Source organism: Zootoca vivipara, chromosome 13, assembly GCF_963506605.1.
Source record: "Zootoca vivipara chromosome 13, rZooViv1.1, whole genome shotgun sequence".
Classification (NCBI taxonomy): Eukaryota; Metazoa; Chordata; class Lepidosauria; order Squamata; family Lacertidae; genus Zootoca; species Zootoca vivipara.
This window is the reverse complement of record NC_083288.1, coordinates 9,616,540-9,639,013: the sequence shown is the minus strand read 5'-3', so window position 1 is coordinate 9,639,013 and position 22,474 is coordinate 9,616,540. Positions and strand designations below refer to the sequence as shown.

The 22,474-nt window shown below is 48.9% G+C and overlaps 1 protein-coding gene across 1 annotated transcript in view; it reads right to left on the bottom strand.

Annotated features, from left to right (window-relative positions):
- The window catches only part of CNTNAP1 (contactin associated protein 1), a 37,179-nt gene extending 21,757 nt beyond the window's left edge, over positions 1-15,422 (bottom strand). The window contains exons 1-6 of the mRNA XM_060282269.1: positions 15,324-15,422; positions 11,308-11,409; positions 9,220-9,413; positions 6,499-6,646; positions 4,564-4,767; positions 2-186 (exon numbers count right to left, since the gene is read on the bottom strand). Coding sequence (XP_060138252.1) covers positions 2-186; positions 4,564-4,767; positions 6,499-6,646; positions 9,220-9,413; positions 11,308-11,409; positions 15,324-15,399 — 909 coding nt within the window. The 5' untranslated portion in view covers positions 15,400-15,422. The remainder of the gene's footprint in view (position 1; positions 187-4,563; positions 4,768-6,498; positions 6,647-9,219; positions 9,414-11,307; positions 11,410-15,323) is intronic.
- Between the last annotated feature and the right edge of the window lie 7,052 nt (positions 15,423-22,474).

Below are 22,474 nucleotides of genomic sequence, written 5' to 3'. Positions count from 1 at the left end.
CCTCTTTGTCCAGGTCAAGCTGATCAAACTCTCCGTTAAGGCGGAACTGCAAGACCTCCCCGTCCAAGCTGAAATTGACAAATCGCCTGTAGCGGTCGATGCGAACTTGGTGCCAGTGTTGGTCATCCAAGAGACTTCCCAATTTCATAACCGTCTCCCCTCCGCTCATGTTTAGTGAGCTGTTGCCTGGGGAGAAGAAACAGCATGTCAACAGGATGCTGGCGATGTTGTCCGCAGAAGAGCAGAGCCAAGTCATTCGAGTTCTTTCAGTGCCCCTCTAAAATCCAACTTTGGGCCTTGTTTATTTGGTGAGCTGTTTTTTTGTACTGGAAGTAAGTTCCCAGAAAACTGAGCAAAAGGTCAATTTTGAAGCTGCAACTCAGGAATTTGGGTGGCTGAAGAACACTGTTCCAGGAAAGCTGCAGATCTCTGAATCGAAGAACTTTTTAAACAGCTCCAACAGCTTTTAGGGTGTTTAAAACTGTTTTTATTTTTAAAATTTACATTGTCATGTTTTTAATTGTTTTTTGTTTCCTTTTCAAACAGCATTATTTGTTTGCCACCCTGGGCTTTTTGGGGAGGAAGGGCAGGATACGACATCAAAACAACCAGTGAACTAAAGAAAAGTTAATACAATAATAGACCATTAATATAACAATATATTATTCTATTATTTATTTAATATCTGCAGGTGTGGCAGTGGATGTGTGATGGACTGCAGTCTTGCCTTTATGAAAGCCGATAAACTGAAGTTCAATCCAGCTAAGACTGTTAGTGGGTGGTTCCCTATACTCCCTCTGAAGGAGCAGATAAGATAGCTTGTGGGTACTCCTGGATCCTTTGCTGTTGCTTGAGGCTCAGGTGGCCTCGGTGGTGCAGACTGCCTTCCATCAGCTTTGGCTGGTGGCTCAGCTGCGCCTCTATCTGGACAGGGATAGCCTAACTTCTGTTGTCTATGCTCTAGTGGCCTCTAGGCAGTGGAAGACAGGAGTGCCTGGCGTGCTCTGGTCCATGGGGTCATGAAGAGTCGGACACGACTAAACGACTAAACAACAACAACAACAAGGTTGGATTAGATCTTCTCTTGTACACTATTTACTACAAAGCTCGATGACTAAGCTCTTTAGAGACGAAATGTCAGATTACCGGCACGTCCGAGCACTGAACCACTGATATATTACAAATGGACCATTTATTACCACGTTTGCCATTGTTCGAGATAAAATCTATTTTGGAAAGAGAAGACATGAGCACTGAACCACTGACATATTACAAGGGAACTCTTTATTTACTGTGTTTGCTGCTGTTCAAGATAAAACCTATTTGGGAAAGAAACTACTTTTGCCATTTTTGGGGATGTTTATTGTTTGTTTACAGAAACAGTGGTACCTCAGTTGTGGAACATAATGCATTCCGGAACACTGTTTGACTTCTGAAAAGTTCGGCAATGGAGGCGCAAAGGGCAGTCAAAAATTTCAATACAGTCGTACCTCAGGTTACGTATGCTTCGGGTTGCGTACTTTTCGGGTTACGTACTGCACAAACCCGGAAGCGTTTACAGTCATACCTTGGTTTAAGTACGCCTTGGTTTGAGTAGTTGTACTTCCGGGTTCGCCCCACGCGCATGCGCAGAAGCATTATGCGCAGTTTGTGCATGCTCAGAAGTGTTCTGCGCAGTTTGTGCATGCTCAGAAGTGTACTGCGCAGTTCACGCATGCGCAAAAGCGCGTTTTCACAATTTTTCAGGTTATGTACTTTTCGGGTTACGTACCGCACCCCAGAACGAATTAGGTATGTAACCCACTGTAGAGAAATTTGGGGGGGGGAATGCAGAGGGAGCCGTTCAACTTCCAAGGCATGTTTGAAAACGGAAACATTTACTTCCAGGTTTTCGGCGTTTGAAAACCGAAATGTTTGGCTTCCGAGATGCTCGAAAACCGAGGTACCACTGATATTATCTTGCATCTATTCATGGGTGTGGCAGATGTGGGTTGCAATTTCGAAGGGCCAAAGAAGTGTGGGGCCCTTACTCCAGCCAGCTTTATCCTCCACAGATGCTTTCTCCCAGCTAAGCTCACTTTTGGTATCAAGAGTTTAGCTGAGATAAAAGTACCTGGGGAGATGGAAGCATGGGGATGAAGGGCAGCAGAAAGGTTTGGCATGCACCCATCCACCCATTCGCATGCCCTTTAAATCTCTCTCACAAATACACCCATTTCACATGCAAATGCGGCGCTCACATTGAAAGATGAAAGTCTATCAAGTTTATGTCCTTTCAGCTCAAGATCATCTCTACTTAGCCTGAGCTGCTTAGCAGGCTCAGCTGCCAACGCCTTGCATGCCGACATTGCAAACTGCAGCACCTCTGCCAGAAAGCTTCACAGGAGAGGTCTGCTAAACGAAATCTTAAATCTCAGCACCCTAAAACATGCCTTCATTCTGCTTCTGCCTTTGGCTGCCTAGTATGATGGGTACTTGGAGGGCTACCAAGAAGGCAGAATGCTCAGTCATGTCTGATCATCTCTTTCAAGGGAGGGGCAGAAGGCTCTAGAAACTGTTTCCTGTTCAGATCTAGACACAAATAGAAGAAGGCTGGGTATTTAAAATACAAAAGTTCTCTAGATGTCCGCCATGCCGAAGCAGAGAGGTGACATTTTCCCTCGAATGCACAAGTTGAGGAAAGATTGCTACGGAGCAGTAGAGCATGAGGCGCTTCATCTCAGGGTTGTGGGTTCGAGCCCCACATTGGGCATTGTAGGGGGTTGGGCTAGGTGCCCCATGGGGGTCTATTTCCAAATCTACAATTCCATGATTCTATGTGCCTGTCCTGCAATTGGCTGAGATCAGTAACGTAAAGCCTGCTAGACACAAAAGATCGTAACAGGGTCTTTATGTTCCTACAACCGACTCCAAAGGTGACCAAAAGTGTCATATTTGCCTAGCACCCTGTGGGGTTTCTACCAACATCAGAAGTGACTATAAATAGTAAGATTTTAACGTATCAATATACAATATATTAGTATTTTATTTTCCTCTTGATGGTGCCTACTCATTGTGTCTCTCACTTTGCCCTTTTCTTCAATATGACACTTAAATAAACTTCTTAATTGGATTTCTGGGCTGCACTGGTTTCTAGACACACTCAAGGTCTATTTGTCATCCTGTGCTGCTTGGATCGCACGGGTTGACGTATCTATGGATCAGACAGAAAGTTGGAGGCAGTCCCTCTACTCTTGAGTATTATTATTATTATTATTATTAATCTATTACATCTGTTGGTCGCTTTATCTTGCCCAGAGCAACCCAAAGCGATTTGCAACCACCATAATAGACAACCATTAGGAGGGCAGGGAATATGATGCAGGGTTGGTAGAAGGGCCACCTGTTTCAGGTATCTGCTCAGTTCCAATATATGCTAACTGTACATTTCTAAACAAATTCTAAACTAGCAAGTCTCCCATGTGCTTTCTCATCCAAATTCTGGCACTGCTCCTCAATAAACCCCAGCTCCGAGGGCCTTCTGGTGGTTCCCTCACTGTGAGAAGTGAGGTTACAGGGAGCCAGGCAGAGGGCCTTCTTGGTAGTGGCGCCCGTCCTGTGGAATAATAATTTTATTTATTTATTTATACTCCACGCAACTGGGTTTCCCAGCCACTCTGGGCGGCTCCCAAAAGAATATTAAAAACACGTAAAACATCAAACATTAAAAACTTTCCTAAACAGGGCTGCCTTCAGATGTCTTCTAAAAGTCAGATGCAGTCATACCTCATGTTACGTCTGCTGCGGGTTACATCCTTTCGGGTTGCGCTCCGCGCCGAACCCGGAAGTACCGGAACGGGTTACTTCCGGGTTCGGCGCGCGCGCATGCACAGAAACGCTAAGTCGCACTTTGCGCATGTGAGGAAGCGCCGGATCACAACCCATGCGTGCATCCCGCACAGATCACGTTCGCAACCCGAGCGTCCACTGTAGTTGTTTATTCCCTTGACATCGGAAGGGAGGGCATTCCACAGGGTGGGTGCCACTGCCGAGAAGGCCCTCTGCCTGGTTCCCTGTAACCTCACTTCTCGCAATGAGGGAACCGGCAGAAGGCCCTCAGAGCTGGACCTCAGTGTCGGGCCAGAACGATGGGCGTGAAGACGCTCCTTCAGGTACACTGGAACGCCCACCCATTAGATGTCAAGGAGATAAAAAAAAAACTACACAACTTTTAGAAGACATCTGAAGACTGCCCTGTATGGGGAAGGTTTTTAATATTTGATGTTTTATTAGGTTTTTATATGTGTTGGAAGCCGGAGCAACCCAGCCAGATGGGCAGGGTATAAATAATAAAATCATTGTTGTTATTGTTGTTGCCGTCAGTTGTTTAATCTCACACCAAACAAGGATATTCACAAATTAGTTATGTCACAACTGCAGATCTCCACCCAGGTACCCAATCACTGCCTTAGCCGCTTGTCACCAACTCCCACCAGCGTGGTCAATGGTCAGGGATGATGGGACTTGGAGCCCAGCAGGAGGGCACCATGTCGCCTATCTCTGAGTTGGGACTTCCAAGCTCACCAAGGCTTATGCTGAAGACCAGTTGGGCCTGCTGCAGTTCCAGGCTGATGTAGTCGCCCTGGGCCCCCGCCGCGTACATTAAGATCCCCTCGCGTTCCATCGTCTTGAAGTTGAACCCGAGCATGTCTTGGACGGTACGGACCGTTCTGGTGCGGAACTTGTAGGCGATGGCATCGTCGCCATCGAAATATAAGACGTCAGACTCTGCGGGGAAGAGGAGCAAAGCAGTTGCACAGCTGCTTCCAGTCGAGTCTCTATTCCAACTATGACAGTACAATAGTAGCTGGTCCCATTGCCAATGCAATACCAAATTAGACCCACAGGACCCTGGCCAGTGCAAAGTTTGCTTGGATGTGACTCCTAAGAGCCAGCGCCTCAGTTACTAAGCTATATTTTCATCTCGGGTTGCAATAATTTCCTTCCGCTCCCAAGAATGGCTCTCCCCATCTTATCTAGCTCTCTCTCCTCAGCCCTAGATATGTCACACCTCGAAGACATCTGAAAAAGCACCCTCTTCCCCCCTCCCTGCCCGGTTTGCTAAGCAAAAACAAACCAATTTCCTCTTTTAACCAAAGATTGGAGGAGGGGGTGGAATCAATTTCCAAACTGCTTCTCAACAAACACAATTTATTTTGTGTATGTGCTATGATTATAGGGGTTTTTTTTGGTAATGTAAAAAAGTAAAAGGGAGTCGTGTTGGTCTGTAATCTCAAACACTGTTTTTTGTGACAGTACTCACTAGTACACAATGCTGTCACTGCTCTCTGTTTCCGCTGCTCCTGGTAACTATTTTGTGCTGGCACCCACAACACTTGGATCAAAATATGAGTACCAGCACCTCCTTCATTTTTTTAATGAAAAGCACTGCCTATTAGGGAAACATATTTATCAAGGCAAATAAAAACACTGGGCATGTTCAAAATGTATTCACAAATGTCTTGCCCTAATGTAGACTTCGGAATTTCAGAGCCCAAAGGAAAATACAGTGGTGTGCATATCCAAATACCTCTGGATACGCACACCTCCAGTTGCGCATCCTTCATGATGCGAACGTGGCAAACCCGGAAGTATTTTGCCGGGTTTCACTGCGCACACATGCGCAGAAAAATTCCCTCTGGTTGCGGAAACCTTGGGATCCGACCGGAGCTCTGGAACGGATCCTGTCCACAACCGGAGGTACCACTGTAATCTGAATAGAAAGATAACACACTGCAGATATTTTCGGGCTGTCCCCCACAAATCTTCTTTTACTTGGAAGGTATAAATAGCATCCAAGTATTTCACGTTTCTGTGAAGCAGTTGTTTTTAGAATGCCATGGAATGTTAGCATGTGTTTTATCTGGTTTTTAGCTTATTCTTGATATTTTTGAATGTCACAAATAGGGTTTGTTAAACTATTTTTTTACTGATAATGCTCATACCTGCCAAGTTCCTGCCGGAAAAATAAGGGATCGGCAGACCAGAAGTAGCACTGCCGCCATTTTGGAACTGGGCGGAGCATGCTCAGAAGCGACTTTCGATGCTGCTCTGCCCAGTTCCAAAATGGCCACCGTGCCGGAAGTCGCGCTGCGGCCATTTTGGAACTGGGCAGAGCAGCATTGAAAGTCGCTTCAGAGCATGCTCCACCCATTCCAAAATGGCCGCCGCGCCAGAAATCGCTTCTGCGCATGTCCAGAGACTCCAGACATGCGCAGAAGGAGCCTCCCCGGCCACTAAGCAAACTGGGGAAAAAATAATAATCCGTTTTTCCAGCTGGGAACGGCTGGAAAAACGGGGGTTTCCCGGGGAATACGGGAGACTTGGCAGCTATGATAATGCTACTGCTTCATCCTTTTCATAAACCGCTTTGGGGTTTTATCACAAGGGAGGGGCATTGTACATAAATCTCGTGTTGGGGAAATAAAAATGAAATAAAATGAAGCTCGAGTCACTTACGGTAGTAGCAGCCATAAAGGCCCACACGTAAGCCAATGGAACCATGTGGATTCCAGGCCACAGGAATGATGCGGAGGTACCGAGCCAGGATGGGGTGATGCAGGTTGTGGAGGGCCACGCCACTCGCGTTCACATTGCCAAAAAAAGTCTGCACAAGGGGAAACAAAGTGGTGATGGGAAGAGAAACTTCTCAAGAGCAGCAGCACGATCAGCCACAGGGGGCTGTCTTCCTAGGCACACAAACACGTTGTGGATTTCAGAACTAAGAGCCAAAAGGAGGGATGAGAAATTAAGGCAACAGAATGCCAAATCTCCAGGCAAGGGCATTTTTTTTCTTCCCATGTAGGAAGTCCCAGGTTCGTTCCTTGCCATTTGACATGGAAAGGAAATTTGGGTAAAGCCTCTGCCCAAGACCAATTGGGAAAAGACATATTTATTTTCAATATTTACGAGCCACTTTTCACGGTAATGGCACAAGGCAGCTTCTGTACGGCATTATGATGCGGTACAACGCAAACAAGTAAGAGCACGCCAACTTACCAAGTCGTCCTTCTACATAGTAATAATAATATAATAATAATTTACTATTTATACTCCGCCCATCTGGCTGGGTTTCCCCAGCCACTCTGGGCGGCTTCCAGCAAAATATTAAAATACAATGATTCATCAAATATTAAAAGTTTCCCTAAACAGGGCTGCCTTCAGATGTCTTCTAAAAGTCAGGTAGTTGTTTATTTCTTTGACATCTGGTGGGAGGGCGTTCCACAGGGCGGGCGCCACTACCGAGAAGGCCCTCTGCCTGGTTCTCTGTAACTTGGCTTCTCGCAGGGAGGGAACCGCCAGAAGGCCCTCGGAGCTAGACCTCAGTGTCCGGGCTGAACAATGGGCGTGGAAACTGCTCCTTCAGGTATACTGGACCGAGGCCGTTTAGGGCTTTAAAGGTCAGCACCAACATTTTGAATTGTGCTTGGAAAAGTACTGGGAGCCAATGTAGGTCTTTCAGGACATTAAAACCAGCCATAACAGCAAAAGACTCCCTCAAGCCCTGTATAGGGGCACAACACATATTTTTTAAATAGAAAGTCATCTGTAATAGACAAGTCTTGAATGTCTGCTTAAGGGCCTACAAAGATAGAGCCACCCACATCTCACCGGGGAGGCAATTTCATTTTGGGAGGTGGGGCTACTGGTGAAAAGGCCATGCCCACTCCAGCCAAACTGAAGCACTGACAGGTATACAAGGAGGACCTTCAAGGCTGATGTTAAAGCACGGATAACCAATATGGCGGCCTCCAGATGTTGTGGACTGCAATCCCCATCAGGCCCAGTCAGCACGGCCAAATTGTAGGATAACCAGCCTCATATAACCAACATGCTTAAGTCTAATTAATGCATGAAGGGGTTAATACCATAGAGTAAGCTGTCCTGCCAGGCTTAGCTATGTTCACTTCCCCTTACCTTGGGAAGGACTATGTAATCAAGCCTTTGTTCAACCTTAGTCTACCTGAGAAGCTCTCTGCGTCAAGAGGTTTGAGCTGGTTGCTCCAGCTCAACCGCATGGCTCTCATAAGCCACTCTTGACTTCCTACTCCAATAATTTAGGAAATTTCACCACTTTGTAGCTAAGCCAAGCTATACCGTCTGCACAACTTTCTGAAGTACATGAATCTGACCTTTGGAGAGTTGATAAGTAAACCATTTTTTAACTTATCGAACGTGTGGTCTTTTTCTATGCTGGTGGAAGTGAGAAACTTTGGAAGGAATTTGGAAGGGCATAATTTAAAGTCTATATTTCCATCTTTACTTTATGACTTTAAATCTCTGCTGGGGTTCTCTCACCAAAGAGTACTTGCCCCAGATCTGGATCTTGGCATCCAGGGAATTCTCCTTTCTATATATGTATTTTGAACCAACACATATATTTGGGGTGGTGGGAACTGGCGGCTGAGCAAAACGAGTGTGGGCAGGGACCCAGGTGGCGCTGTGGGTTAAACCACTGAGCTTAGGGCTTGCTGATCAGAAGGTTGGCGGTTCGAATCCCTGTGACGGGGTGAGCTCCCGTTGCTTGGTCCCAGCTCCTGCCAACCTAGCAGTTCGAAAGCACGTCAAAATGCAAGTAGATAAATAGGAACCGCTACAGCGGGAAGGTAAACGGCGTTTCCATGTGCTGCTCTGGTTCACCAGAAGCGGCTTTGTCATGCTGGCCACATGACCTGGAAGCTGTACGCCGGCTCCCTTGGCCAATAATGCGAGATGAGCGCGCAACCCCAGAGTCGGTCATGACTGGACCTAATGGTCAGGGGTCCCTTTACCTTTACCTAAAGATATGGGCACAGAATCTACAACAGGTGATTCTAGAGGGTAAGTTTGGGAATTTCTACATAGTAGAAGATTGTTGTTTTCAATAGCTACAAATCATGAAGAAAACTGCGTAGCCGCTGCAAATCCACAAATAGGAAGCTGAAAAGGCTGGTTTTCACACCTGTGGTGCCCAAGTAGGAAAACACAGCAGTTCTGGAGCCAAGAAGTGGAATAAACGAGAGGGACTTTTCAGATGGAATTACCTAATGACCCTTCAGTATAGGCGTGGGGAACTATTATATCCCCAAAACCCTTATAGACCAGGTTTGGCAGGCAGGTGCCCACCCACCAGACACCTGATGCCACAATGTTGCCCCCCCCCCGGCAGTTGGAGGATAGGGACAGAAACTCCTCTCTCACCCAATTGCTCCCTTGTTGAAAGTAAGGCTTCCAGTTGCTGGGGTGGTCCCCATAGAGCACAATGTAGCGTGTCACCCAGTTGTAGCTATTGAAGGTCCCCTGAGTGGCAATGGCATTGATTCGGCATTTCTTGGTCAGGTCAATCTGCAGCCACGGTTGCTTGTCTTGCGGGTCGGGAGACCAGCCTCCGGCACCTGAAAGAAAGTGGGGAGGACAAAATACGGGAAACGGTTGCTTTCGTGGAATCCTAGAATTGTAGTCCAACCCTCTGCAATGAAGGAACTCTACCCATGAACCACCCTGGCTGGGCTCGAACCACCAAACGTCTGGTTAACAGCCAGACTTTCTGCACTTTCTGGAGCGGAACTACAGACACGCAACACCACACATAGCTCAGCCGGGCATGTCCTGGGGCTCTGATCGCAGCCAAATGGCTCAGGTAGGGATCCCCTGACCCTACCAAACTTGCTTGGACTCCAGTTCCCAGCAGCCCCAACCAACATGGTCAATGGTCAAGGATGATGAGCACAGTATAATAACACAGTAGTAGCATGTTACAGGGACGTGGGTGGCGCTGTGGTCTAAACCACAGAGCCTAGGGCTTGCCGATCAGAAGGTTGGCGGTTCAAATCCCCCACAATGGGGTGAGCTCCCGTTGCTCAGTCCCTACTCCTGCCAACCTAGCAGTTCAAAAGCACGTCAAAGTGCAAGTAAATAAATAGGTACCGCTCCGGCGGGAAGGTAAATGGCGTTTCCGTGCGCTGCTCTGGTTCACCACATGACCCGGAAGCTGTACACCGCGCTCCCTCGGCCAATAAAGTGAAATGGGCGCCACAACCCCAGACTAGACCTAACTGTCTGGGGTCCCTTTACCTTTACCTTGCATTACGTAACCCTCTGGTTACGTAAACTTCAGGATACGAACGCGGCGAACCCGGAAGACTTCTTCCAGGTTTCGCTGCGTGCGCATGCGCAGAACCGCTCTACTGCGGCACTTGAATGTGCAGAACAAGCAGCTCCGGGAGAGAAAACCTCGGGATCCAACCAGAGCTCCGGAACGGATCCCGTCTGCAACCGGAGGTACCACTGTAGTAGTAGTAGTAGTAATAATAATAATAATAATAATAATAATAATAATAATAATAATAATAAATTTATAGCCCTCCCATTTGACTGGGTTTCCCCAGCCACTCTGGGCGGCTCCCCACAGAATATTAAACAGAATAAAACTTCAAACATTAAAAACTTCCCTAAACAGGGCTGCCTTCAGGTGTCTTCTAAAAATCAGATAGTTCTTTATCTCCTTGACATCTGAAGGGAGGGTGTTCCACAGGACGGGGGCCACCACCGAGAAGGCCCTCTGCCTGGTTCCCTGTAACTTCACTTCTTTCAGGTAGGGAACACCAGAAGGCCCTCAGAGCTGGACCTCAGTGTCCGGGCTGAACAATGGGGGTGGAAATGCTCCTTTAAATATACTGAGATGAGGCCATTTAGGGCTTTAAAGGTCAGCATCAACACTTCGAATTGTGCTCAGAAACATACTGGGAGCCAAATTAATAGATTTAACATACTTATTAAAAAATGTAATACACAAACAGATATATGTGCTTTCATAAACAATGCATAACACACACAAAAATAAATTTATAAAGCTTTAAAGATTTCCCCGCCCCCCCCAAATGTTGCTAAGGGACACCCAAAAAGGCCTCGTGGGCCACATGCGTGGGTTGGACCAGCCTAATTTAGTGTGACAACCACAAGCACAAATCCAACATTTAAAGACCACCCGGTGGCTGGATCCAGTATAGCAATCGTCGCCTACAAGGGACACATTCCACTGTCATCCTTTGCTCATAGCTGCCAAGTTTTCCCTTTTCTCGCGAGGAAGCCTATTCAGCATAAGGGAAAATCCCTTTAAAAAAGGGATAACTTGGCAGCTATGCCTTTGCTTGTGAACCACCTTGGGACAGCTGGCCAGTTTAGGAAGACAGTCAACAAAACTCAATGGGCCACTGGCTTAGTCTTGCATTTGTTAATGCTACTGAGCTGGAGAAAGCATGAAGTCTGCCCCCTCCGTGATGAACTCACCATAAATCCGAGCGAATGTGGCAGCGCGGAAGATGCTGGATCGGGAAGATGCTCCGAGATTCCAAGTGTAGAGGGGGCCAACCAGTTCATGGTCACAAGTCCCTGCAGGGATAGGAGGAAGAATAGGAAGAATGTAGTCTTTCAAAAGGGGGCACCTGCCCAAGGTGCGGCAATACATTATTGCAATGTACATTTCCTTTTTTACATTACGCTTAATGGTCTTGAAATTCTGTAAGTCGCTTGGATGCTCCTTATTCTGCAAGTGACTTATAAATTGAAATCGGCATCATAATCAGGGGTGCCAACTTGAATTAAACATTGGAGGCAGTGCCGTCTTAAGCATATCCGGCGCCGTGGTGCAGAAGGGGCGGGGGCGACGTTCTTGGCGCCCCTCCCCGCCCCCTGCGCTGGGCAGCTTGAGGCTCACTTGCCACGCGGGCTTCCTCAGCAGTCCCGCTACTGTTGCGGGGTGGGCAGGAAGGAGAAGGGCGCTGTATAGCTTTGTGTGCCACCGCCAGTGCTCAGCATGCCCTCGCAGCTGTTCCCAGTCGGTCCTGGACTCCTGCTGATGGGCGCCCCTGATGGGCGGGCGCCCTGGTGCAGGGCACCAGTAACCCTAATGGGTAAGATGGCCCTGATTGGAGGGGCCAGGTAAGCCCTGCATAACTGGTCACACAATGCAGCACACACACCATTTGAATAGCAACGCCCATCAATTTGGGGTGGGTGAGTGACCCCCTCAAATATTTTATGGGCACGGGCGAAGGGACCTCCAGCCCCTAGGAGTTGGCTCCTATGGTGAGCTTGATGGACTAATGGCGAGACTCTGTTTGAGGCTGCTTCCTATGTTTTTAAATCCATCTAAGGTTGCAGTCCTCAACATACCAGAGAGTTAAGCTCCACAGTGGGACTTACTTCCGAAGCAGGTCTACTCAGAAATGCTTGGAGGGCAGTAAACTTACTGCCACATGTATGTGTAATAGCTGTTCTTAATTATTTATTTTATTGATTTATAAAATTTACCAGTGGTCTCAGGGTGGGCTTCGACAAATCAAATTATCACCCTCCTCAATTGCTCCCTTGCCAAATGCCAGCCATAATATATCTACACAATTCTCTGATTCCTCATTTAAAATTAACCATACCCCCATTCATTCCACTGATAACATTCCAAATTATAGACAGAGGCAATTCCTCATAGGCTCGGGGAAAGAGAAACATATTTACTTAGTGCCAAAATCCAGCCAGTGTTGACAACCGCCTCGGGACAGGGGAGTACTCCATGGTTCCACCACTGAGAAGGCCCTGTTCCAGGCTCTGGCCAACCGTACTTTGTTTACTGCTGGCATGGCCAACAGGACCTCCGTGGCAGTTCGCAGGCAGAACAGTTTAGGGAGCACCACTCTTTGAGACAGCAGAGTCCCCACCTTCTTCAGGGCTTTACAATTTTAAGCCAGCGTCTTGAATTGGGCTCAGTGATGAATTGAGCAGCTAATGAATTCGAACTCATGCCATGGCGCTCTGCACTAGCTGCAGTCTCCACACCATCATCAAAGGAACCCTACACAAAGCGCACTGCAGTAGCCAGGGCCGGCTCTAGGTAGACCCCCGGTGGCGCAGGGCACCACGGCGCCGGCCCGCCAGGAGGGTGCCGCGAGCTGCACCCGCCCGCTGGCCGGCCGACCCGCCGGTTCGACGTGCAGCTGCGCCCACGGCAACCGCGCTGTGCCCGCCCGCCCGCCGTGCAGCAGCGCCCGCCCACCGCGCTGGGAAACGGGGCGGGGGGCACCGGAGGGATGCATCGCTCCACGGCGCCAGGGGCGCTTAAGACGGCCCTGGCAGTAGCGAAGGAAAGGCACTCCAGACATGCTCAGATGATACGCTATCACTAACTCCCATGTAAAGCAGGTTCCAGGGCAGAACCCCCGCCAGATTAAGCTGCATGCCTCTAAAGTTCAGTTTTCTTGGATGTCAGCGGCCAAGACCAAGCGACAAAGTGAGGAGTTCCTGTTTTCCTTCCAGAGATGGCAAGGCAGGCAGGCAGGCAGCACACTGAGCCTGTCAACAACAGTTTAACAGCAGCAGCAGCAGCAGAGCTATCCACCGGCTCCCTCCCTCCAGGTTTATTATTTTTTCCCCCTTCCACTGCGGAGAGTGGCTGGCACGCCCTTGCAGGCTCAGCTCCTGCCTGCCTCTATCTGCTAAAGAGCAAAATGGGGAAGCCCTCTCTCCTCAGCACCAGGCCACCAGCTATGAGACAGCAGAACAAGGCTTCGAGAAACAAATGGCCGGGAGTGCAAGGAAGAGGGACACACTTGAGTTCCCTGAGCTAGAGATGCACATTACATCAAGGACAGATGCAGGAAGCCATTGACCTGCCCAAGGAGGGGGGGGGACACATAACAGGCATCCCACCCACCACCCCAGGCAACCTTCCAGCAAACTCACTAGTGCAGAGCTCTCTGGTGGAGTAGAGGAACCCCAAACTCCCCCCCCCAACCCTGTTATAAAATGAAGAGGGAAGCCATAGATAAGTGTAGCAGTCTGCAGAATCATCACACACACCCCAAAAAAGCAGATGCAGAAGAAACGACCCAGACCTGTGACCTGTTTTTGCAAGGCCCTGCATGGTGGGGTGAGGGGAGCAGGGGGCTGGCTTTGTCCTGCCCTCCCGGAGCACCAATGTATGGAACAGGTTCCAGGCTCTCAGTCATCCTCACAAACAAACTGTGCAGCCTAAGAAAAAGTGTATATGTGTGTGTTCAGGTGGAATAAACAACCATTCCCTGCATGGGCGCAGGCGGGGGGGCAGGAGGGGGCAGTTGCCCCCCCCCAGAAGCAGGGCCGCTGGCCAGCCTGCCCCGCTGCCCGGTGCCGTCTCCCTTCTCCCTGGCTGGCTGTGGGGCGGGTGGAGGGAAAGCGAACCCCGGCGATCGCGGGGGGGGAGGAGGGGATTGGAACAGCCCGATTTCGGGCTGATCCTGGCGCCCCCTGCCGATCGCGGAGGGGAACGGAACAGCCCGATTTCGGGCTGATCCTGGTGCCCCCTCGCCCCTGAACGACCATGGCTTTCCTTGCCCCACTGTGGCCCCTCCCCTCCCATGCCTTGCCCCCGCCCCTTGCCCCCCCTAATTTTGATCCTGGCTACGCCCCTGATTCCCTGGGCTTCTGTCTTGAGAGGGCCCAAGACACACACTCGCCAAAGAGCAAAGTGGGGATGGGGTACTGTTAGGAAGCTGCTGCTGAGGCCCAAATCTGTCGTACTGAGTCCCAGATCCCTTGCCCCTCTTTTGGAAAAGGCAGCAACAACTTTGAATGCTTTAGCAAAAAAAAAATTGCCACTGCAAAGGGCACTGCTACCAGCCCCCAGCCCCTTTAATTTGCTCAGCGACCTAAATGTGCATCCACACGTGCCGATCCGCAGGCGCAAAGGTTACGCCAAATCAGGGCCTGTGCCCCGGGTCTCCGGGAGACCTAGTAGCCGGGAAGCGTTGGAAGGAAAGCCGCTTTCTCTACAGCTGGCCAGGATACCAATCAACCTCCAGCCCCAGTTCCGCCCGGCAGCTCCCCAAGTCCGGATTCCTTCCTTGCTAACATGGGATAAACACTCTGACCTGGGTGACGGGGCAGGGGGGATGGGGGAAGAGACGGGGAAGGGGGACCCAGGCGTCCTGTTCCAGACGACCCCGCCGCAGAAGCCTCTCCTGAGTGGGTTTCGAGGGATGGGGTGGTGGTGTCTCCCCTACGAGCGCGCGGCACAAATCCCGCCCGCTCCCGAGGTCCCCAGGGAGCCGTTCCCAGCACCCAAGACGCCGCAGCCCACGCGCAAACCTCGCACATCGCCGCAAGCCCCTCTCCCCAAATGTTGCGCGCCGCGCCGCGCGCCCCGGAGCGCAGTCCGCCTTGTCCGCCCCGTGACCTTTTTCCCCTCTCCCCCCCCCCCGGCCCGATCCGGGCTGCTTCTTCTGCCGCAATGCAGGTGCCGCCACCTCCGCGCCAAGTCCCGGGACACTCACGCCAGAACCAGCCTCCGTGGCTGGGCTGCAGGAGAGCGGCAGCGGCGAACACGAAGAGGATGGCGCGGTCGCCCATGCTGCAGCCGCGGCGCGGGCTGCTTCAGTGCGCTCCCGAGACCAGCCGCCTGGCCATCGCCGCCGCACGTGCGCCCCTGCCCGCCTCCGCCTGCCGCTGGCCTGAGCAAGCCAGTTGCGCGCGCCTCCGACGCGTGGAGCTGGAGCGAGCGCCGGCGCGCCTCCGCCCGGGAGCAGCCGACGGCCTCTCTCTCTCCGCGGAGCTGATCGTTCCCGCCCTTTAGGGGGAAGAGCGCTCTGCACAGGGTCAGAGGTAGGGTGGCCACCTTTCTTCTGGCCAAATAGAAGACAGGGCGGACGATTTTCCTTTTCCTCTGGTGCATAGCTGCCAAGTTATCCCTTTCTTAAAGGGATTTTCCCTTATGCTGAATAGGCTTCCTCGCGAGAAAAGGGAAAACTTGGCAGCTATGCTGAAGTGACTTCAACGCGATCCATTACAATCTCTTGCAGCCTTATACAAGGCTGGCCCCTCTGGAATTTGTCACACACACACACACATGAATTTATGAATTTGTCTGTGCTTGGCTACCCAGAGCTTAAATACATGATCTTTCAGAGTCCTTTTTGTTGGGGATAATTCAGACAGAAATTCCCAGGTGTCAAAAAAGGTTATTTATGCATGCCCACTACTGCGGCCTGTGTTTTGTTAGCCCAAAAATGGAAAACAAGCGGTCCCAACTAAAGAAGAATGGCAACTTAAACTGATGAAATATGTGCAGACCTAACATATAGAATAAGAGAACAAGAAGAACACACCTTTGGAGAAGATTGGAAAACGTTTATTGAATATATGGGAAATAATTGTGCACAGCTGAAAACGCTGTTTTCCTTTCCAGCAGATTTTTATATTTCTCCCAAACTCTATACAGATTCTTCCTAAGAATATGGTTCATAAAACTCTTATAAATTTTTGCCTTCCCATACCAAAGACATGCATGCCAGCTGAGTTCTAAGTCGTGACCACCTAAGTCCAGGATGTCTAGCGTTATCCAGTCTAATCCATTTTTTTAACCAACACAAACAGAAGCAGTCTTTCTTCGCCAGGAATGGCCAGAGAAGCGTAGGGCTTCGGCTCAGTGGCATTGAACTAAAGATAACCGGCGATCCACGCTGGAGAATCTGTGCGTCCGCTCTCCCCATGTTGTTGGACTGCATCCCGCTACCACAGTCATTTCAAGGCTAATGGGAGTTGTAGCCCAATCTGGGCTGCTGCAGAGCCTCCCTCAGCCATGGTGTTTAATGGGGTAAAGAAAGCATTTGGCGCATGCCTCGCAGTACCCTGCCTCTTAAATTAGCCCAGGACTGAACGCTGGCGCAGAAGCCTTTAGGGCAGAAGTAGTTGATGTGCTGCTCTCCAGGCAGTACTGGACTGTACAACCAGAGCCAGCCCAGCCATTAGGCAGGGTGAGACCACTGCCTCAGGCGGCAAAGGCCCACCCTACCACCTCAAGCAGTGGTGGAGAATTAAAAGTCATAGCTGCCAAGTTATCCCTTTTTTACAGGGATTTTCCCTTATGCTGAATAGGCTTCCTCGCGAGAAAAGTGAAAACTTGGCAGCTATGTTAAAAGTTTATTGAATATATTTCAAGACAACCGTCTGGATTTACATAATAGAGAACTAATAAGCCATTCATTACAAGCGGCGAGACACAACAAAACTAGACACTGAAAATAACTTTTTTGGCACAGCAATGGACAATTGGTACAATTAACATATAATTAGAGATTAACATATAAAGAAATACGGCTTTACCCCGGTGTGACTTAATTTCAAAACATGCCAGTATTCCAAGAAATGACCAATTCCCCACATCAGCATTTGCCTCAATCTGCCTTAATCTACAATTAAATTTAAACATAAATTATTATCTTCACTATATTATCTTCATCGATAGACAAGCATTTTACATTTTTTCATTGGTAACATAAGGGGGGGAATGACTTATTACTCATATTTAATCTAAGCACAAACACAAGGGCTCCTGATTAAGCATTTAGCTACACAATGTCGAGTGTTATCTGTTAACACTAGTCTCTGTTCTATTCTGTTTCCCCTTAGATTTTGATTTTATTTAAACCAGCTCATGAATCAAGAACTTATACAGGGTCCCCAAACTAAGGCCCGGGGGCCGGATGCGGCCCAATCGCCTTCTAAATCCGGCCCCTAGACGGTCCGGGAATCAGCATGTTTTTACATGAGTAGAAGGTGTCCTTTTATTTAAAAGCATCTCTGGGCTATTTGTGGGACCTGCCTGGTGTTTTTACATGAGTAGAATGTGTCCTTTTATTTAAAATGCATCTCTGGGTTATTTGTGGGACCTGCCTGGTGTTTTTACATGAGTAGAATGTGTCCTTTTATTTAAAATGCATCTCTGGGTTCTTTGTGGGGCATAGGAATTCGTTCATATTTTTTTTCAAAATATAGTCCGGCCCCCCCACAAGGTCTGAGGGACAGTGGACCGGCCCCCTGCTGAAAAAGTTTGTAAACTTATACATTAACCACCAATAATGAACCATGATATGCTTTAAGTATTACTGCATATTTATTTTTGCTATTTTTGTGGTGGACAAATGACATGAGAAGGCTTGATCTATTTATTCCTATGGCCCTTGTTCAGAAAATCCAATAAAAAGTTATTTTTTTAAAAAAACAATCAAACACATTTGTATATTGAAGAGTGCACATGTTATCCACAACAGCAAACACACTTACTATCATGTTAGCCATTTCCTAGAATGCAAACTGCCCCAGTTCGGGCATTCTCTTCCACATTATTACAGCCCCATAACTGGGGGTGGGGGAAGGGGGGGGCTACACCCCCTGCTGTGTCCCTATTGTCGCTGTCCATGTGTTGGAGGAGGGAGATTAGAAGCAGAGCGTCTGCATGCCACCTCCTACATGATCACACTTCCTTGAACTTCTGTGCCCCATTAAAGGGGCAAGAAAAACAATCCCAAAAGTATATCGGCAAAATCCAAGGTGAAATGGACAAAAAAGAGTTATAAACTGTGACGTCCCAACCATTTGCTGGATTTGCCTGGAACCCATCTGGCTGGGTTTCCCCAGCCGCTCTGAGCGGCTCCCAACAGAATATTAAAAACATGTTAAAATATCAAACATTAAAAACTTCCCTAAACAGGGCTGCCTTCAGATGTCTTCTAAAAGTCAGTTGTTTATTTCCTTGACATCTGATGGGAGGGTGTTCCACAGGGTGCGCACCACTGCCGAGTAGGCCCTCTGCCTGGTTCCCTGCAACCTCACTTCTCGCAGGGAGGGAACCGCCAGAAGGCCCTTGGAGCTGAACGATGGGGATGGAGACGCTCCTTCAGGTCTAGTGGGCCGAGGGCATTAGGATTTCAAACATCAGCAACAACACTTTGAATTGTGCTCGGAAACATAAAGGTAATGTAAAAAAAATTCCTTCAGTAGCACCTTAAAGACTTAAAGTTTTTATTTTGGTATGAGCTTTTGTGTGCATGCACACTTCGTCAGATGAAGTGTCGAAGTGTGCATGCACACGAAAGCTCATACCAAAATAAAAACTTTGTTGGTCTTTAAGGTGCTACTTCTGACGAAGTGTGCATGCACACAAAAGCTCATACCAAAATAAAAACTTAGTTGGTCTTTAAGGTGCTACTGAAGGATTTTTTTTTATTTTGCTTCGACTCAGACCAACACGGCTACCTACCTGTAACTAGAATAAAGGTAATGGTAATGGTAAAGGGACCCCTGACCATTAGGTCCAGTCGTGACCGACTCTGGGGTTGCACGCTCATCTCGCATTATTGGCCGAGGGAGCCGGCGTACAGCTTCCAGGTCATGTGGCCAGCATGACTAAGCTGCTTCTGGCAAACCAGAGCAGCGCACGGAAACGCCGTTTACCTTCCCGCTGTAGCAGTACCTATTTATCTACTTGCACTTGATATGCTTTCGAACTGCTAGCTGGGAACGAGCAACGGGAGCTCACCCGGTCGCAGGGGTTTGAACCTCCAACCTTCTGATTGGCAAGCCCAAGGCTCTGTGGTTTAACCCACAGCGCCACCCGCGTCCCAAATAACATGTAGCTAATCCATGCCAAATATCTGACAGTTTGTACAAATCCACAGGGGTTTTATAATAACACCCAGGCTGTAGAATGCAGCTTTGACAAGCTCGGTTTACTTGTATAGGGAGTCTTGTGCCTGTATAATTGCTATGACCATGAGTTAAAATTAGATATGGAGATACATATTTAATCCACCTCAAATCCTTTCAAGGAATAAAATTGCAAAGGAAGGGGAAGCAGCCTGCTTCTGGGATGAGAGGAAGTGAGGTCAGGGTTTAATGTGAGCCAGATGGGAGTGGTATGTGAACCACTGGATCCCATCCTGATGTCGTCAGGTCTGGTATATGGATCACAAGGGCTTTCAATGCTGCTGAACGAAGGATTTGATGTTTCGAATCTCAACGCCTCGCTGAGAAAATAGCCACTGAGCTTGCCTACTTACCTGCAGGGACAGGGAGAGAGGAATGGCGAGCAGGCTGAACAGCCCAGGAAACGCTGGCGCGAAAGGCAGAGAAACCCAAGCAGTTCTCCCATGGCGGCTTCCTTAAAACAAGCAGGAGATGCCCAGGAGTGAGTGCTGCAATGGGGCAACGTTGCTGATGATAAAAAGCCGGGGTGTGACAGCAGGGAAATAAATAGGAGATGTGTTAATGCCAGCATCAGCTGAGAAACCAGACAGGCTCTGGCTCCAGTATGACAGATGTGTGGCTGGTTTGCAATCAACCAGCAGATTAAGCCTCGGGGGGGGGGGTTAGGGGCTTGTGGGGTTTATAAGCAGCAAAAGCTACACGGAATTGATTCGGTTTCTGGATCCTGTTGTCATTTTCACCCTCTCCGAGTCAGAGGGATGGCTACGGTTCGGCCGGGTGGCCTAGAAAGCGGCCCCCAATCCCACCGCCCTCCATCAATGGCAAGGTCATCTACTGCCCTGGAACATGGGGGACGGGGGGGGGGAGAATGAAAGACATCCCGACATATTAATGATTACGGAGCATGACCCAAGTGGAAATTGTCACAATCCTGCAGTGCCTCGGGGGAATGTGGAGCGTTACAATCCTAACAGGGATTCCCCTGACCACTGTAACTAATTTAAATTGATTTTTCTGCAGAGGAAAGATGTTTTTTAGCCACCCAGGGAATGGCTAAAGTTCTATTTTTAGAGGTTTAGAGTCCCAAATGCATGCTTCCAAACCTACAGAGAGAATGTTAGATTTCAGCTTGTGTGTCCAGTTGGAAAGAACATTCCTCACTGTTATTTTATGGAGGGTGGAGCTGAACTTTAAGACCCACTACAACTAGAGGCCTGAAGCAGCATCTCCACCCCCATCGTTCAGCCCAGACACTGAGGTCCAGGACCGAGGGCCTTCTGCAAAAACACCCACCCACACAACCACATAGCGGTATACGAAAAGATAAAACAAGAAAATCAAGCAACATTTGCAGCCGTACTTTAAAACATGCGAAAGTTACAATTCTAAAACAGATTAAAATTACTTCAGCTTTCTAAGTATCTGGGTAGACGTCAAAACAAGAATGTTTTTTAGCAGGTTCTGGAAAGAATACAGCGAAGGTGCATGCTTGATCTCAACAGGCAGGGAGTTCCAAAGTTTCAGTGCTGCCACACTCAATGACCGAGTTCTTACAAATGCGGAACAGGTATTTATATGGCACCTTTAGTTGTGCCAATTCCACCAATTGAAGCAGCCAAGCGGGCAAATAAGACGATATCATAAGTAAACTGGTCCCAAATTGTTAAGGGCTGTATATTCTAATATAAGAGGAGAACCTACGGTATGTTGTTTGGTAACTATCACTGCTGTGGTTGGAAATTATATTGATTTACTGTTCACACAAGTTTAATGATATCTGTTATCTGTTTGTGGCCTGGACGCCTGTTCCCAGGGCCGTCTTAAGCATATCCGACGCCGTGGTGCAAAGATCCCTCTTGGCGTCCCCCCCTTTCCCAGAGTTAGCCTTCTTTTTTAGGGCTGGAGGAGTCGGGCAGCGGCTGGAGGGCGGCTCCTCCAGCGGGGAAGAGGCAGAGGCTGGATACGGTGCCTCCTGGCTCAGCTGGCCGCTTCGTGCCACAGTGGCCACGGCGGGCAGCACACCGAGCAAGCAGGCCTGCGTCGCTCCCGCCAAGCGTTGGCTCAGTTTTCCCCCTTTCAGCCTTCTGGCGCCCTGCAGAATTCAGCGCCTGCAGGCTAAAAGGAAAAAAACGAGTCAACGCTCGGCGGGAGCAGCGCACGCACCCTCACTCACTCAGTGCGCTCGTTCGGTGTTCCCTGGACTCTCGCCTGGCACCCTCCAGAACTTGGCGCCCTTGCGCCCTGCACCACGAGCCTCAATGGGTAAGATGGGCCTGCCTGTTCCTCTTTACACAACTCTGCTCAGTCTTCAAGTCTGTGATGCTGTTGAATCATAGAATCATAGAATCATAGAGTTGGAAGAGACCACAAGGGCCATCCAGTCCAACCCCCTGCCAAGCAGGAAACACCATCAAAGCATTCCTGACAGATGGCTGTCAAGCCTCTGCTTAAAGACCTCCAAAGAAGGAGACTCCACCACACTCCTTGGCAGCAAATTCCACTGCCGAACAGCTCTTACTGTCAGGAAGTTCTTCCTAATGTTTAGGTGGAATTTTCTTTCTTGTAGTTTGAATCCGTTGCTCCGTGTCCGCTTCTCTGGAGCAGCAGAAAACAACCTTTCTCCCTCCTTTATATGACATCCTTTTATATATTTGAACATGGATATCATATCACCCCTTAACCTTCTCTTCTCCAGGCTAAACATACCCAGCTCCCTAAGCCGTTCCTCATAAGGCATCGTTTCCAGGCCTTTGAGGAACGGCTTAGGGAGCTGGGTATGTTGATATATAGATGGTTTTCAAAGAATGTGCAAAAATGTAGCAAGCAAGTGTTGGAAATGTAAGGACCGTGAGGCGTCATTTTATCATACATGGCAGGTGTGCAGGAAGTCAAAGGCCTTTGCAGAGCTAGCTGCTCCGGCACCCAGAGCGGCGCACATGCT